This window comes from Tympanuchus pallidicinctus, unplaced genomic scaffold (genome assembly GCF_026119805.1).
Source record: "Tympanuchus pallidicinctus isolate F22 unplaced genomic scaffold, pur_lepc_1.0 scaffold8, whole genome shotgun sequence".
Lineage (NCBI taxonomy): Eukaryota > Metazoa > Chordata > Aves > Galliformes > Phasianidae > Tympanuchus > Tympanuchus pallidicinctus.
In genome coordinates, this window is record NW_026294802.1 from 41,418,838 (window position 1) to 41,435,764 (window position 16,927).

Below are 16,927 nucleotides of genomic sequence, written 5' to 3' on the forward strand. Positions count from 1 at the left end.
TAGATTCTGTTTTTACGTTCTTCTTATTTTATCCCTTCCCATCAGGCTGTAAGTTTTCAGACTGAGAGGGGCAATTATTTTTTTCTTATCTCTACTCATGTAACTGACAAAAAAACCCCAACAGGTTACTGCAGTTGACCTAAGAATTTTTCATGACCACAGCAGAAAAAAACCTAAAATGTGGTCAATCTACCACAGAAGACCTATAGAGAAGACAAACAGGCAATGTCTTTTAAACGCATCTGAAGTTTGAAATGACAAACATCTAATCACAAAGCAGACAGCCTCGGCACTGACACCAGACTTAATCTGGATGATATGAACAACTGTCTTTGACTCTTGTAGCACAAAATATGGGAATAAATGACAGCATGTCCCTGCAAGCTGGCTCTTCTGTTTAGTCAGTCCTCATTTGGGATGAGATTGTGTCTGAGGTGGACTCTGAGGAAGGACTACAGTTAAGATATTAGGACAGCATCAGCAGAGAACAGCCGGAAAGATGATCCAAGAGATCTCCCATTTTCAGAAGAAACACGAAAGCACCTTCCTAGATAATAAATAACTAGAGATGGGATATCCAAACAGAATTGCAGATCTCTCAGCCATTTTACATACACAATTACTCTTGCATAGGATGGTCTATCCTGTGTCATGGCTGTACTTCGATGCTTCTGTTCAAAATATGTATATACTCTATGGCAGCTGGCTTATCTTCAAGTTTACCTCCACGTTTCCCTTTCGAAGTGACTGGGGTGCAGGAACCTTAACTGGGCAGCCAGCTGTAAAGAAAGTGGCATATTACTCTCAAGAAGGAAGAGCTAAGAAGGATCTCTCAAAATTTTCAGAATCAGGAAAAAAAAGCACTTAAGCTTCAGAAAAATACATTTTGTACCAGAACGTGAGAGAGAGAAAAATAGGCTCATTCTCTTCTTGTGGCTTTTCAGCTGCTTCTGCTGGTTTCACATTAACAGTTGAAGACATCTCTGTTGAAAAACTCTGCAGAGGATCAAACCTAAATTATCAAATGGATCCTTGTATTGGAAGTGACTGTTTTGAGCAAAACTGCTTTACTTTGAATAAAAAAGGGAATACAGAATTCTGCCATATCTTAGTTGGACAGGTGACAAATTCATGCAAACGGTCATTTACTTGTTCAGACTGATTGAGTATTCATTCAAATGCACAAGTAAGCTAGATGCGTTAATGAATTGAGTTACCAGCCTGGAAATCAAACTAAGAATATATGTAACAACTGTATTTGTCTGGTATTTATTTACCTGAAAAAAGGGGATCTCTCCTTTAAAACAAAAAATAAACTATATTTTAAAATGTAAAACAACAATTCTTCCCTGGGAGAAGAGCTTTATTTTTATTGCTTACTATGAAGCCAGAGGAACTTTTTCCTCAGCTGGAAACATGATGAGTCAAATGCAGTGATATGTTAATAAAAGTGCAGGTTAGATGCTGGATATATTTGGCTTCCAGTGTTGAGGCAGCTTAACTTACTTGGATCTGGAACTCAGGAGAATGTCAAAACAGCATTAATTACTTCTTTAAGACTACAAAGCAGTGTTTTAGGGAAAGAAATATAGAGGTAGGTAAAATTAGAACATGCTTAAACGAAACTGCTTTACAAAGCCAAAGCAAACTTCCTAATCTTTTTATGTTCTGCTGATGCTTTCCTGCACTCAATGAATGGCAAAGAAGTTCGGAAAACAAAAACAAAGAAAGATCTGCAGCCAAAATCCCAATACTAATGACTTCAAACCACAGAGTGGGCTCAAGACAAGCTGTGGAGGAGTAGTCTCACTTCTATCTGCAGCTGCCTGTGGATTCTCAGTAAAGCCTGGCTCACCTCTTGTGACAAGGAAGGAGGTACACAGGAGACCAGGCCTAGAAGAAAATCTACTAGAAAATGCAAGTGAATCTACTACTCTGTGACTGCTGGTGGTTGTCATTTATGGTACTAAAAACTGTATATGTCCAACTCATTCACACAAAGCAAGAACAGGAGCCACAGTAGCAGATATACAGCTCTATGACAGAAAAATCCATGGTGTCTTAAGATTGATTAAAACTGCATGTTTTCTCAGATGCCCGATGTTCCACTCGGGTTTTCCTTTTAAATGTGTATATCAAAGCCAATTTTACTCACTCACTTGCTGAACATAACAAGGATATTGCAATACCTCAAGTACTGAAAATGCCAACTACTGTGCTAATACACTATTTTTCTCTAGTATTTTTTCAGTACTCCTTCATGCACACAGAAAAACATTTCAAAGTATTTCTCCATTATATAACTTGCAGGGCTTTTAAATGTTATTCAGAGTCAGATATTTAAACACGCTAAAAAGTAAATTACTTTTCTGAGGATGCTTTGATATTCTCTCCATCATTCTTCTATCATTTGAGTAAATGAGAACAAATCAACCCTTTGGGGACAATCAGACACTTTCAAAGTAAATTCTGCTATCATGGAAAAAAATACTTTTGTTTATGAGAACTAAAAGTTGAATAACTTGGAAGTTCCAAGATTTCCTTTCTCACCAAAACTCACATTTGTAAGCTGAAAATCCAAGCCTGTCTGACATACTTTCAGCAAAGCTCTAGATTTCTGACAGATCATTTCAGATCTGATCTTAGGAGAACTACTTGAGGTTGCAGCTCTCATTTCTGAAGCACCAAATCTCTTCTGTCTAGAGAAGGACATCCAAAGGTCTCTCAAATTGAGGTAAAAGACGCATGAATCAGCTCAACAAAAACACTGTAACAGAAATTGCTGGAATCATATGAAAGTACTACAGGTATGTAATTGAGTGATGTCTCCTGAAGAGACCAAATCTAAAATCCTGTAAGAAAAGACAATCTATTTCTCCATTTAAATATTTTGTTTGAAATATTTTACTCACTTATGCACAGACAGCTGCACATCTTTTTTTTTTTTGCATCTTTTTTTTTGTTTGTTTTCCTTAAAGAAAAGGGAAAATCAATCAGAAAGTAGATTTTTTGTAAAGAGGAGGGCATGAGATAAGATTTATTCTTGTACTTACAGGTACTCAAAACCAATAGAGTTTATGTGTGAACAAGCCTGAAGTGTTAGCATTTGAACGTTTCTGATATCAAAGGCATAAAATATCTTTCAGGCTGGCAGAAACATATAACAGTTCTAAAATACTGATCTGTTCTGAAAGGCAGTACATCATCATTGCATCGTTTTTCTGTGCAGAAACTTTGCAAGCTCACATTTACCATGTCACATTTAATGTTTTGAAACAGTGGAATAAGGATAGATTAGGAAGGGAAAAGCATATTTTCATCCTACAGGGGACTTATAAGACAGAAGTGACAATTCATCCAGCACCTGATGCTACCTTGAAATTACTGCAGTGGACCTCCTCAACATTTTTCAGAGTTTACTGTATTGTATCAGGTAAAATTTATGATAAAATAAGTAACAGCAGGCATTATTGATCATCTGAAAGATAATGTGTCACCTAAAGCCTTGGTCACATTACAATATCTGGTTGCACAGCCCACATATTTTGTTCTGACTAAAAATACCCAGATGCATAACATCACATGCTCTACAATATACAGACTAAACAATTTTTAAGCTGAGACAGGAAAAAAAACTAATCTTTTTTTTTTTTTTTTTTTTTTGTATTCCTTCCTAAACAATCTTAACACTGATTTCATTACTTCATAAAGAACATCTTAAAGTTAACACCAAAATTTTCTGTTGAAAGGTATCATTCTCCATGTTTGATCTAGTTGCATTTGTCCCCATAGTTCATATGGAGTATAAGAATTTCTAAGTAAAACATGCAGAGGTAGTGTGAATTTCCTTTGGATAATCTGTGATTTGTGACATCACTGCATTACTTTTCCATATCTTACTGAGCCAAGGAAAAGAGCTACAAACATTCAAGAGAGTCAAGAAGGCCACGATGAGGTTAAATTGCCCCTAATTTGACTTATCCAAAACTGTATGATTAATTGGATGTTAACAAACTGCTATACATGTTAACAAATTGCTAGGCGAAATAATCTTTAAAATTCATCTATACTGAACACCAAGAGCCCCCTTAGGTTCAGGAGAAATACTTGATACCAATTTTCTTAAAATTAAAACTGTAAAAATTATAGAAGATACAATATAGTCCATAATTATTAGACACACAAAGAGATACATCTCATAAAAGCTATAGGTAATAGAGGATGTGAACCAGAAGCAATTCAGGACTTTAAAACAGATAAACATGACTTGAAGCAAAGTACCATATCATTTGTGGCTGATTCCCAAAACACTGACAGTACAAGCAAGACTCAACAGATGTGTTCTCAAAATTATTCATTACCTGTCAGAAAAGAAAATGTGACTTAAAAGTATTCTTTGCTTATGCTTCTTTGCTCCTACCCTTCCCCTAAGATAAGGGGTTTGAGATCAGACAAAAAAGTGAATGCTACAAAGGCAGTGTCAAAATAAAATAACCTCTGTGTGGACTTATGGCTTACCTGATAAAGAAACAAATTCTGGAGTTGGTGAAGTGATGCAATAACAGTGCATGACTGCAAAGCAGCTAGATTTTGACTTTCAGTTTGACTTTCTGCAAAGTTATCTTCTACATCAGTGAATAATTTAAAAAAAGACAAAAAAGGACTTTATCACGTTTGATCTCTGTAAATCAAAGAAACCAGAACAACACACAGTGGCCAAGCTTCTCAAAAGCAAGTCAAGGAGATCATTAAGTCCCAACTAACTGACAATCACCTCTTTATCATAAAACACAGATCAAAGCAACACAATGTAAATAATAATCAGGTGAAAGTGTTAGCACTTCCAAATTGAGTCTTTTCATCACAGAGAGATGCAGATGCTCAGCAGCAGGTCTAGCCTTGGTCTAAGTTCAGAAGTTGAAAATGGAGATGTAGAAGAAAGCTTTAATGTCCTGATGTGAACACTCCTGTTCATGTTCAGTACCTAAGGATGTGTCTAGGCATTTAGCATACAGCAACAGATTGTGACAAAAAGCTAGTCTTCAAGCAAGAATTCGTAAGATTCTCACAGTTCTGCACGTTGTCTGACAATGCCAGAGAGCTGGTCTGCCATTATTCACCTTATTGCAGATTAAATTCTTGTGTTGATTGTACAAACACTGTTTCTCATCGCTTGCACACAAAGGACGGAGACCTGCAACCTGTGTGGACCTCCAACAACCCCTGTACTAGCAGAATCTTCTGATGACCTACTGCAGGATACCCAAGGGTTTAAGATTTAAAGAAAAACTCCATTTAGTTCAGGCTGGAAAGCAAAGGTTGCTGACAAACAGTAAAAAGTTTCAAAGTGCAGAAGTCACAAGAAGGATATTGGCAGACGATACCACCTACTGTTACAAATAGCATCCTTCTTTGCTTTCCAGCCCTGTAGCTGCAGGATAATATACTCTTATCATCGACGCTGTGAGACATTTTTCAGACTGGAATTCTCAAAGGGCTGGAAGGAATTAAGAGGGGAAAGAAAAAGACAGACTTTTCTGCACAAATTATCACTGTACAGATTTGCTGTTAAGAGCAGGTGCTTCTCAGAGCTGCAAAATATTCAGTATTTCACATAAAGATCTGATTCTCTGCTATAAGCGCAGTTTAGAAGCCAACTCACCAAAACCTCTATCAAAAATACAATTTTAACATCTGTTTCGACTTTCACTTATCTCACTGCTCCCAGACAATATTGATTATCATTATCTGCAAGTCTCCAGTATTATAAACAGCAATGGCTAAGGGAAACAGAAATGAGCTTTTACATATAAAGACATCTAGGTACTTCCAGGGGAGAATGAAAACTGCCACGTCAACTGAAATTGGAGTCTAACTTCATTTCATCTTTTACAAATACCCTATGAATAGAATGGATTAAAATACACTCTAAACTAAAAAGTTTATTAAAATTCTAATGAGGAATAAAGGATTTTACCAAAGGAGAAGAGGCACTACATTATAAGAACCGGCTGTTGTCTGCAGTACACTTCCTGGGAAAGCCATGACTGTTGTTTTTTCCTTTGCAACAGATTTCTCCTCATACTTTCGGTGTACTATGTGCTAGATTGAATCACAGGAATGAGATACAAAATTTATGTTAGGTAGCAACTCTGCACTGTTGGAGCATGAAATAAAAGGTTTTGCTTTAGCAAAGTAGTCTCATGCTTTCTCTGGAAAAGGAAAATCTTAGTAAGCTAGAACCCAAAGCAAGAAGCGCGTGTGCTTGAAGCCTGTCTTTCTTCATTCTTCCTGATTACGTAGATGTTTCTATGACTGCTCCCAAAGAGACATCTCCCTTTCTTCCCTCCAGTATTCATATGAATTTCAGGTAAACAACATGTCCTTCAGAGCTCAACATCAGGAAGAGGTAAGGTCTTCTCTTCACCTCATTGTGTCCTCACGCCTATCAGAAGAGCCAACCAGCCTCTCACCTGCTACCTACCACATGATAATTTCTTACTAAAACAACATATATATAAACATAAAAATATTTTATATATAAATACATAAAATAGTAAAATAATTTCTATTTTACTATTCACCAAATATAAAAGAAAATAACCCCATGTTCAAAACTCTACCATGACAGAAGATAAAACGAGTTGCTGTGATGTTTCAGTTTCTCCATAGGTTATGGAGCAAGAACAGAGAAGAACTGGTGAACAGGAGAGCCAACCAGTTCTGATGCATCAAAATTCCTACAAATCAACAACCAAACCCAGGAAGCCTTCAATTAGATACACAAAAGAGCCTAAGGAGTCCATATCATCAGAACCGCTTCTAAGCTAAAGGAAGAAGTTAATTTGTTTTAGTATTCGAGGCTCTACAATCATGTTAATGTTCCTATAGCACAGTGAACACGAACGGCAGATTCTGACTACTCACAGTGACACATAAACCTGATTTAAGAAATCGTCAGACAGGCCATACAGCTCCTACTGAAGATAAGTTGTAATTGTGGAGAAGTTGTTAATTTTTCATGTTTTCAAGTACTGGAGCAGGTTGTCTTAAGAGTTCATGCAGTCTATCTGGATTTCTTGGCAATTTTAAGAATTGAATGGAAAAAGCCTTGCATATCCTGGTCCTTACACACAGCTAATCCTGCTCTGAGCAGAACACTGGACTGAATGACCTCCTGAGGTCTTTACCAAACTGAAACATCCTAGGCTTGTGTGTTCTGTTATGCAACCCCCCAATTAAATAAGCAAGACAACTCCCTAAGATTTCAGTGTTTCTGAACCTTGTTACCAACTTCCATGTCTAAGTGGTTAGCTTCACGATACATATGTATGTTAATTAAGAGCCAAATGGAAAAAGAACTGGGACAAAACTGAGGCAAATTCCATTCTTGTTCATGTACTAGGATAGTCATAAACTGACCTTCAGCGTAATACGTAAAAAACAGCTTAGCTGCAGTATGGTGCACTATTTAAAAAATGGGTGAGAAAGCTGTCTGCGTTCAGTTTAAAAACTATAAATACTATAAATATTTGCTCCAGTCAGTCATGAGACTTTCAAAAATGTCTTGCATTTTTCAGGTTTTTCATCACAAACTAATGCTTATTTTGTTGCTGCCTCACTACAAAGATTGGACAGGTGAAACACGTCTTTTTACTATTTACACTACTGGTTAGCAATAGACTATGCCTATAAACCTGAATATGACTGCTGAATAGAGTGTTTTTGATTCACTGATTTACAGGGAACATCTCCATTACCTAGCAGAACGACAGAGCAAAAGTGCAAATTAGCTTCATAGATGATGTTTGCAAAGAAGTATGCTGAGTTTTCAACACTGCATAGGCAAGGGCATCCTGAACTCAATATCTACCATCTATCTAATTATGGCAGCAAATTTCTTATAAAGATGTTTATGTAGGTATATATGCAGGTATAAAGGCTACAGAACATTCTGCAGAACCACACAGATCACTGGAGTTGTAAAAGGTCTCAGGAGATCTCTGTAGCAAAAGTACCATACACACTTTTTCCAAAGTGTCCTCCAGTGACCAAATTGTGCAAAGATTCCCTCCTGAGTGGTTTCACTTCCTTGAAGTATGGGGATGCATTTAAAACTGAAGGCGAGATGCTCTACCTGTTGGCAGGGGTTGGGGGTGAGAGATTTTGAACACAACAGAACCGAGTGACACCAGTACTTACTTGGCAGGCATTATAAATCAACTGATGTTCCAACTTTTTGATCCCTAGAATCTGCTGAAACATTTCATAAAGCTGCTCCTTGCTCAGAATCAGCTCTGATACAGCACTTAAGGCCATTCTATTTGGCTGTTTGCAGAAGTCCTCTTCTCCCCTGTATATGGCATCATACTTGGCTAGCCAAGAACTTAATACTGTCTCTTTGCTTAATCCATCAATTTCCGGCAAACTTCGGACTCTCTTCTCTATGTTTTTCTTAAAAACATCTCTAAAGTCATTTGCAGAACATCCTCCACTGTGAACCATTCTTGCAACCCGGTCACTCTTGAGAAAAACCTTTTGCAAAAAAGAGAAAAGAGACACAAAAAAATACAGACATTAGAAATAAACACAAGTGCAAAACAAAGGAAGGGATTATTATTACAAACTAATCTTTTGTTTCTACTTAAAATGGTTTTGCAGGGAGCAGATACACAAGCAAAGGTTGATATATTTTCATTAAAAAACTAAATCAACATGTTCAAAAAATATGTTTCTCTATTAAACTAGTTGGGTTTTAAGGTATGCTACAATCATTAAGCTAGAATGAAGTTTGAATTAATGGCAGCTAATTTAAAACTTACCTACATGATTACACTTGCCTTTCCTCCATTAAAACCACAGAAGACTACAGATATTTGCAAGGTACGCATGAAGAAGCCACACTGTCTCACAACTTGGCAGTATCATGAGTGAAAAAAACATCTTTTAGACAGTTAAGAATTTCACGGAAGGAAACAGAAATCCAGAAAAAAAACCAACCTCTTATGCTAGAGAAATAGTGCAATCAAAACCAACAGAGAAGAAGCACTTAGAAGTGCAGAATCTGGTTCCACTACTGCAGATATAATGCTGGGGACAGAGTATGGAATTTGATGTGTTTAAAAAACAAAAAAAACAAAAAAAAAAAAAAAAAGCAATAAAAAAAAACCAACAAAAACCTTCCTAAGTATGCATATATAAGATAGGACAGCAAATTTCACCAGCAAATCGACTAAATGAGTATCAGCAATGTGTGGGAGTTTTTCACTGTTGAAGGACAGCTGCACCCAACTCTTCTTCTTCTAACATGGACCTTGGCAAGCTCGGCCTCTCCAGCCAGTGCCTGGCCAAATGATTTATAGCAGCAAAACAGTCTCACAAAACTGTTCTTCTATTAAATACAGCTAAGAAGAGGATGGCTGTCACCTGATCGTCAGTGTAAACAACCAACTTGTGCCTGGCACAAGGCATAAACTGCGTTATGGCATTGCAGAGGAAAAAAGCAAGTGGCTTCCCACAGCAGAAGAAAATGGGTCGGGGCCCTGCTGTACTTGAGTGCGGGGGGACAGCTTGGGTGCCTCACTGAAGCACAGTTGAAACACAAAGAATGGACAGGACGGTGTGTGGTCTGAGCATATATTTCCTTCTCATCACCTTTCTGCCTGTTTGCTTTCTTCAGTCAGACACTGTGAAATGGGAGATTGCCTTTCTGGAGGGCCATGAGGATGATCAGAGCACTAGAGCACCTCCCCTATGAAGAAGAGCTGAGGGAGTTGGGCTTGTTCAGCCCGTGCAAGAAAAGGCTTTGGGGAGACCTAACTGCAGCCTTCCATTATTTGAAAGGATCTTACAAACAGGAGGAATACTGACTGTTTATATGAGCCGATAATGATAAGACAAGGGGGAACAGCTTTAAACTAAAAGGGAGGAGATTGAGGTACAATGTTAGGTGGAAATTCCTTACTCAGAGGATGGTGAGCCACGAACATACAGGCTGACCAGTGAAGCTGTGGATGGCCAATCTTTGGAGATATTCCATGGCCAGGTTGGATGGGGCCTTCGACAACTTGATTTAGTGCTTGATTTTGTGGGTGACAACTCTACCCACAGCAGGGGGTTGAAACGATATGATCATTAAGGCCCCTTCCAGCCCAAGCCATTCCGTGATTCTATGATAACCATGCATTTTCAGGTAAAAAATTTATTAACCAGAAGCTACTAAAATGTAATGCAGATCACAGCACAGTAAAGCTTTGACTCTAAATTTCACATGATGGATGACAGCGCACCTAACAAACAACTTCATGTGCTCCTGTGCTTCGTTTTGAAAAGAAACCAGAAGAGCAGGGGAGCAGCTACAAAGCTAAGCCAAGTACAAGGGCTGGGTCAAGAAAAACATAGTTTAAAAGCCGCAATGCTTTTTGATACATCTTTTCTCTGTAGATTTTGTAAAATGCAGCTACTTAAATATAAATATTTCAACAGATACTCTAATTGATGTTGTACTGAAGGGTGCAGATCAAACCTAAAAGAACTTGGTCCTAAACCATAAAACAGCAACAAAATCTGCCAATCACATTTAGTGCTGCAGCATGCTAAATTTCCTTTCTCTGAAAATATGAGTATCTAAGGTTGAACTTTTATCCACAAAGGGAGTTGACATGGTTATTATCAATTAATGTCAATATTAATTTCCTCAAAATGCTATACAAACATTGAATTTCATTTCAAAACAAACAATAGTCTGAAATTCCACTTGACAGTAAAACTTATCAACACAAACTAGTACCAGGATATTAACCTTTTCCATATTTCAACAGCCTACAATTATAATAAATTAAAATTCTTCCAAAGCTTACCTGGAAAGAAAACAGACAAATATTTAAAGTAGATGACTTCAGACAAACTGAGCTATTTTATTTTCTTCATAAATAGTATCTTACCCTCTATCATGTTAGTTTGCATAGCTATTGAGAAAAAGCAGATGCAGAATAAAGAATAAAATTCAGAAAACTTACAGGCTTTTGCCCCTCCCCAGGAATGTTTATCCAAGGCTGCATAACCTTATGCATCACTACCATAACTGGACCACTCTGAAAAAATGCTAAACACGCACTGTGAGATCATCACCTCTTACAGCCTTCTTTACGTATATTATATTATTTGAATAATATATTATTCAAAACAATTCAGAATGCAGTGGCTAAAAAGCCACTAGCACTTGATTTATGAACCAGATTTATTCAGATTAATTCATAAATTTTTGTTTTGGATTTGGAAGTTGTTTTTCTAAGAAACGGCAGGAAAAATCTGTTGTCTTTTTTTTTTTTTTTCCTCCAGTATTTACCTATGAAATGGTAACAGTATTGTAGCATCTGTTGTCTGCAACACCAACAAAATGTCAGGCAAAACAGATTTTTATACAGGTACGTGCAAATACAAAATACAAACAATCATATGATAAGTAAGAAAAAAGAGCTTCAAGATCAATAAAAAACAAAACACATCCTCCAAAAATATGAAGCAATTTGACCACAATTAACATCATTTGAAAGAATGTACATAATTCACCTTTTCAAGAGTCATCAATATTGATGCTGCCAGTCAACTAGAAAATGCCTGCAATACAGCCTCTTTCAGTTGCTTAAATATATACGATAGAAGCAAGCATGCTAAAAAGGACACACGCTACCTTAAAATACTCACTTCTAAAGAGTTTTGTTTATGAACTGTATTTGCATTAATTAATCTGAAGTTATTCCAAGATACTACTTTAGCAAAATATCTGGTGCGATTACAAGAAACTGCTCAAAGTATAAACCCAAGGGGTGAACAATACCACTAATAGTATCTGGATGGGTTCTTAAAAGGAACCCACTTGACCTAAAGCTTCATTTTAAGTGGCAACTTAGCACAGTTTTTTTCCTGGGGATTGTGAAAGGCGACAATCTTTAAAATGAACCATTTGTATTTGATATACTTAAAAAACAATATTTTAATAGATATTGCATCGTTAAGCCATTATTTGCAACAGAAAATCATAAGTGAATGAAAATTCAGTTAGGAGTGTACCATATGTGCTTCTAATTTGACACAAAAAGACACATTAAAAAATTACTAGATGACTGTTATTCCTGTTCCAGAAAGACATCGGGGATGCTTCACATTAACTGTAACATCTTTGGCTTCAGCTATATTTCTCGACGTTTGTTTCCTCAGTTTTACAGTTTTTCTGAAATGTTTTGCACCTGCTTTTTTCTTCTTCTACATACAAGTTTACAAAGCATTCCTGTTTGGAGAATGTTTTCTTGCCAATGGCACTGTTTCCACCAGCACTACACAAATCTCATCTGGCTGAGCTATCATGGCTCCAGAACCTTGGCTGAGCATGCAAGTCAGGATACATGCATGCTTTACATCACTGGCAGTTCTCTCTTGACATCATTTGTTTTTGCAATGAAATACACAAGCTCTTACAGGATTATTTGCATAATCACCTCCAACAGGGAAAATATCTGTGTTGATACATATCTCTAAAGCAAAACAGTAATTAAGCACATTCACTGAATCGTCAGCTGTTCTTCCTTTTAATCCCATATTTGGATTGTCTGATCATGGAACTTATTTCCAATTAAATAATCATTCCAGTGCTAAAATGTTATCTCAAATGTTTGGAAAGAAAAAAAAAAAAAAAAACAAAAAACAAACATTAAAGGTTTGAATGCAAAACGGAAAATAACAAATAGTTATTGTAGGAACAAAGAAAACTTACTGGGAAACGTATTTGACAGATCAGCCAGGAACTTCCCAAACCCTCATATTATTTAGAAATAATTTGATAAGAGCCAAAGTTTCTAATGAAGCATTTCATATTTCATTTCACTCAGAATGTGGTGACACGCTGGAACAGGTTGCCCAAGGAGGCTGTGGATGCCCCATCCCTGGAGGCATTCAAGGCCAGGCTGGATGTGGCTCTGGGCAGCCTGGTCTGATGGTTGGTGACCCTGCACACAGCAGGGGGTTGGAACTGGATGAGCATTGTGGTCCTTTTCAACCCACATCATTCTATGAGTCTATGATTTCATGTTCTGTCACTGTATTCTGGATCTCCTCAGAGAAATTCTGTGGTGATACTCTCTGACATTCCCAACTTGAACTTTTAGTATCATTACTGACTCTTTGAGTCTAAGTCACCATCAGCTCTCTGTTACCCACAAACTACCAAACACCAAAAAGAAAGGCTCTCTTAACACAGAACATTTCAGGGGAAGAAAAAAAAAAAAAAAAAAAAAAAAAAAAGGTAAAAGCATGTTTTGATGGTTCATCTGTCTTGAGAAACTATTTCAATTCACAATATCTATATCTATCTATCTATCTATACTCCTGGACAGAGCCATACATACATTCTTGACAGCTAATATCATATCATAGTCATTCAAAGACATCAAGGTAAGGAATTAAAAGTTGACACAAAACAAAAAAAATGCCTCAAATTCATCTTTCCTTACAATTACAGTAACAATCTTTTAAATGTATCTACTGAAGTATGGTTTAAACTCCCTTCTTACCCAGTAATTATACTTACAAAATTTCAACTGTTGCACATGCTAGTAAAAAGCCTAATTCAAAATACTCTTTAACAGTAGATAGCCACAATAAAAGTGTATTTCTGTTTAGAAACAAAAAAACAATTTGAGAGTAACTACAACTTGAGCATTGGAAATATTAAAGGACTGATTTTACATCTTCTAACACATAATTATGAAATATTGTACTAAATTTAACTAATTATATATGTGAGCAACACAAACGTGATAATCTTTTTGCCTACTGTAAAGCTCAGGAAAATCATAAACTGTATACAGAAGAGTCTGGGTAAACTCAACTGCAGTCAGTCTGCCTTTTCTCTATAAAAGAACTAAATCTGAGGTCTATAAGGCCTCACATTACCCACTTTTATACATATTTTATTTTATTTGGAATTCACAGATAGTGGTTTTTTTATTAAGGTTGTCTTTTCAGCCCAAAAAAGAATCCTAATACAACATCTATAAATATCTGTGAAGTTTCTACCAATTTGTATAAATGATGCTATTACTAACAAATAACATTTTGCCTTCTTCACATAGCGCTGAAGAAGAACCTTCCAGCTACTTGCTTATACAGCAGTTCTCTCAGTAGCGCCTCATTCAGCTCTAGGCACCATACTAGCTGGCAATGCACCAAACTGGCACTAATCAAATTACTTATTCATTTATTTTTAATTCTCAGGAAGGAAACTGAGAAAAGACTTGATAAAGAAAAGAAAAAAGTGATGTAAGCCCCATCTCCAAATATTTTAAACAAAGGATTGCAAAAACAAACAAAAAATGCACTCCAAAATGATACCTTATCTCAAAAGGGAAATATTTATATATGTGCCTTACGATTTTTAACCCAAACTGAACATTCTCTTCTGAAGTAAAACGTAACAAGCAAAGCCCCAATATTTTTAGTCACAAAAAGTTGTTAATAGTACAAATCTGGGGTGCTGCAGAACACCACATTTTTTGAGCTCTATCAGGTGCTGTGAAATAAAAAGGCCTCATTTTATGTAATAAAATCAAATACGTTTTAATGAAATATCTTCTTCAGCGCAGAACTGACCATTCTGGAGACAAACTGAACTCAGCTATAACTTACTCCTTACGCTTTGAGTACAAGTTGTGTGTAGCAGCAAAGTATAGGATTTCATTTAAGCAAAACTTCCTTTAATCTTTAAAAATTCAAACGGGTACTGAGAAGGCATAGAAAGACCAAAAAAATTGATTTACCAGCCTGGAAATTCCTTACTCATACACAGTTGTCCCCTGTGCATCTTCCTCTAGTGCAACCACACTGAGGTTCTCCTCTTCATTAGGTAAAGCAGCGTTGGCACTTTGTTAGCCACAAAGGCAGCTGGAAATTCTTCATTTTTGACAGTCACTGCTGTTCTTGTAGTTCTGTAGAGATTGCATTTACACACCAGTCACGTCCTACACTTTACCAGCCAGGGCTCAGTGTGGATCTCATGGAAAAGGTGGCTGCAGCTCAAAATGCACACTGAACCTCTGGAACAGTAAACTTCTAGACAGGCCAGACATCATCTGAACCACCTTCTTTATCACCTTTTTTATGACACACAGTTCAGGTTAGGTAACAGCTTTCTCCTGCATGTTCTAGCACAGTACAGTACTAGGCAGAATAAAACACCACGGCCATTTTACACCAACAGGGGCTCTTTATAATGGTTCACTCAGTAGTCCTGGTACCTTCCTACTTCTGTGGTTACAGTTACTTTCTTGCCATTACAAATTAATCATAAAATATCTTTGTTTTTCATATTGCTAATCATATCTCTAATTGTATCTTCTGCACTACTGAGAAGCACAGTAAATTTTATATTACCTATACTTGGACAGTTATATGTGATCCCACCAACTGCTCCATTTGCTATTGCAAACTTGATTTGCTTCTAAAAGTACACTGTCTCTCCTTACTTATTCCATGCCTTCATTTCTCTTGGCCTCCTGAGGCTTGTTAAGGAGTTGCAAGTAGCGCTGTGCTGTTGCTCAGGAGACACCCCCAATCTAGACGCGCTCTTTGACAGCGAAGTTCTTCCAGTGACTCCATCACAAGCCAATTTTCACCCTTTCCTCTTCCCAACATGGAATAAAATGCTCAGCTGAGCACCTGCCAGCCCACAGACCTGTGATCAAAGCAGGATGGGGACCATCAAGGCAGCAGTGCAAGGATGGTTTGGATTCTCTTCTCCAAGCCCCAGTTACATCCAGGTTTCATTCCTACCACAGACAGCTAAAGCTCAGCAAAGCAAAGTGGGCTCACAGAGCTGTAAGAAATCAGAGTCATAGAAGGGACCGACACAGATCACCAAGTCCAACTCCTGGTTCCACACAGGTGCATTCAAAATTCACACCATATTTCTGAGAGTCATGTCCAAATGCTTCTTGAGCTCCAGGCTGTGACCACTGCCTTGTTCAGCCTGTGCCAGTGTCCAACCACTCTGTGGTGAAGAGCCTTTTCCTAACACCCACCTGACCCCCCTCAACAGAGCTCCATGCTGTTCTCTTGGATCTGCTGGTATCATTAGAAAGAAGTGCTGAGGAAACAGTAGTCCATTTTCTGGCCGTTGTGGTACAGACACAACGACACTGCGGCCAAGCCTGCCCATGGCTGGGCTCACCCATGCTTTCCTCTTATCTGCAGACATCAGTCAAGTTCATCCCCTTCCTCAGGAGCAGCTGCAGTGAGGATGGGCTCACTGCCTCCAAAGTAGAGCTGCCTCTTCTATCCGTTTGCCTCTGCTACTTACTATGCAACACTTTAATCCTACAGTTGTTGAATATCAGCGCGCCCACATAAATCCTAAAAGTTTAAAGCATCATGAATTCTATCTTTCAAGTGTTCCCAGAGTTTTTAAATAGTATTCCACACACAAATTACAAGTGAATTTCTGTGGAAGTGTCAAACACTGTCCACCCTACGCTACCTCATGAGACTGATGGGCCACCTGAGTAGTTATTATCCATCTGCAACTCATTTTTCCATCCCAATGGACTGCAGCTGAGGTATGGAGTATCCTTAAAATGCTCTAATGTTAAAAATGAACCTTTTTATATAATATTCTCTTTCTTACACATTAGAAAAGATAGCCTGCTAGCTGCCACTTAAAGATCTTTCTCAGATTTCTTCAGGAAATCCCAATCTATCAGATACAGAAGTATAACAGAGCTTTTTGTCCTTAAGGAGTCATTCTTGTATTAGAGGATTTTTTAAATTATTTTAAGCCAACTTGAAACAAAGCTAGAACTATACGAATACTAAGCATATCCTATTGGAAATTAAAATTTAAAAATGCAAATGAGCAGAAGCACTTCTTTTTATCAAA

General features: G+C 37.3%; 1 protein-coding gene across 12 annotated transcripts in view; it reads right to left on the reverse strand.

Annotated features, from left to right (window-relative positions):
* Window positions 1-16,927, reverse strand: part of CADPS2 (calcium dependent secretion activator 2) — a 304,359-nt gene that overhangs the window by 196,442 nt on the left and 90,990 nt on the right. For all 12 annotated transcript variants that reach the window (XM_052667761.1, XM_052667760.1, XM_052667754.1 and 9 more), the window contains exon 3: window positions 8,203-8,535. In XM_052667761.1, coding sequence (XP_052523721.1) covers window positions 8,203-8,535 — 333 coding nt within the window. The remainder of the gene's footprint in view (window positions 1-8,202; window positions 8,536-16,927) is intronic.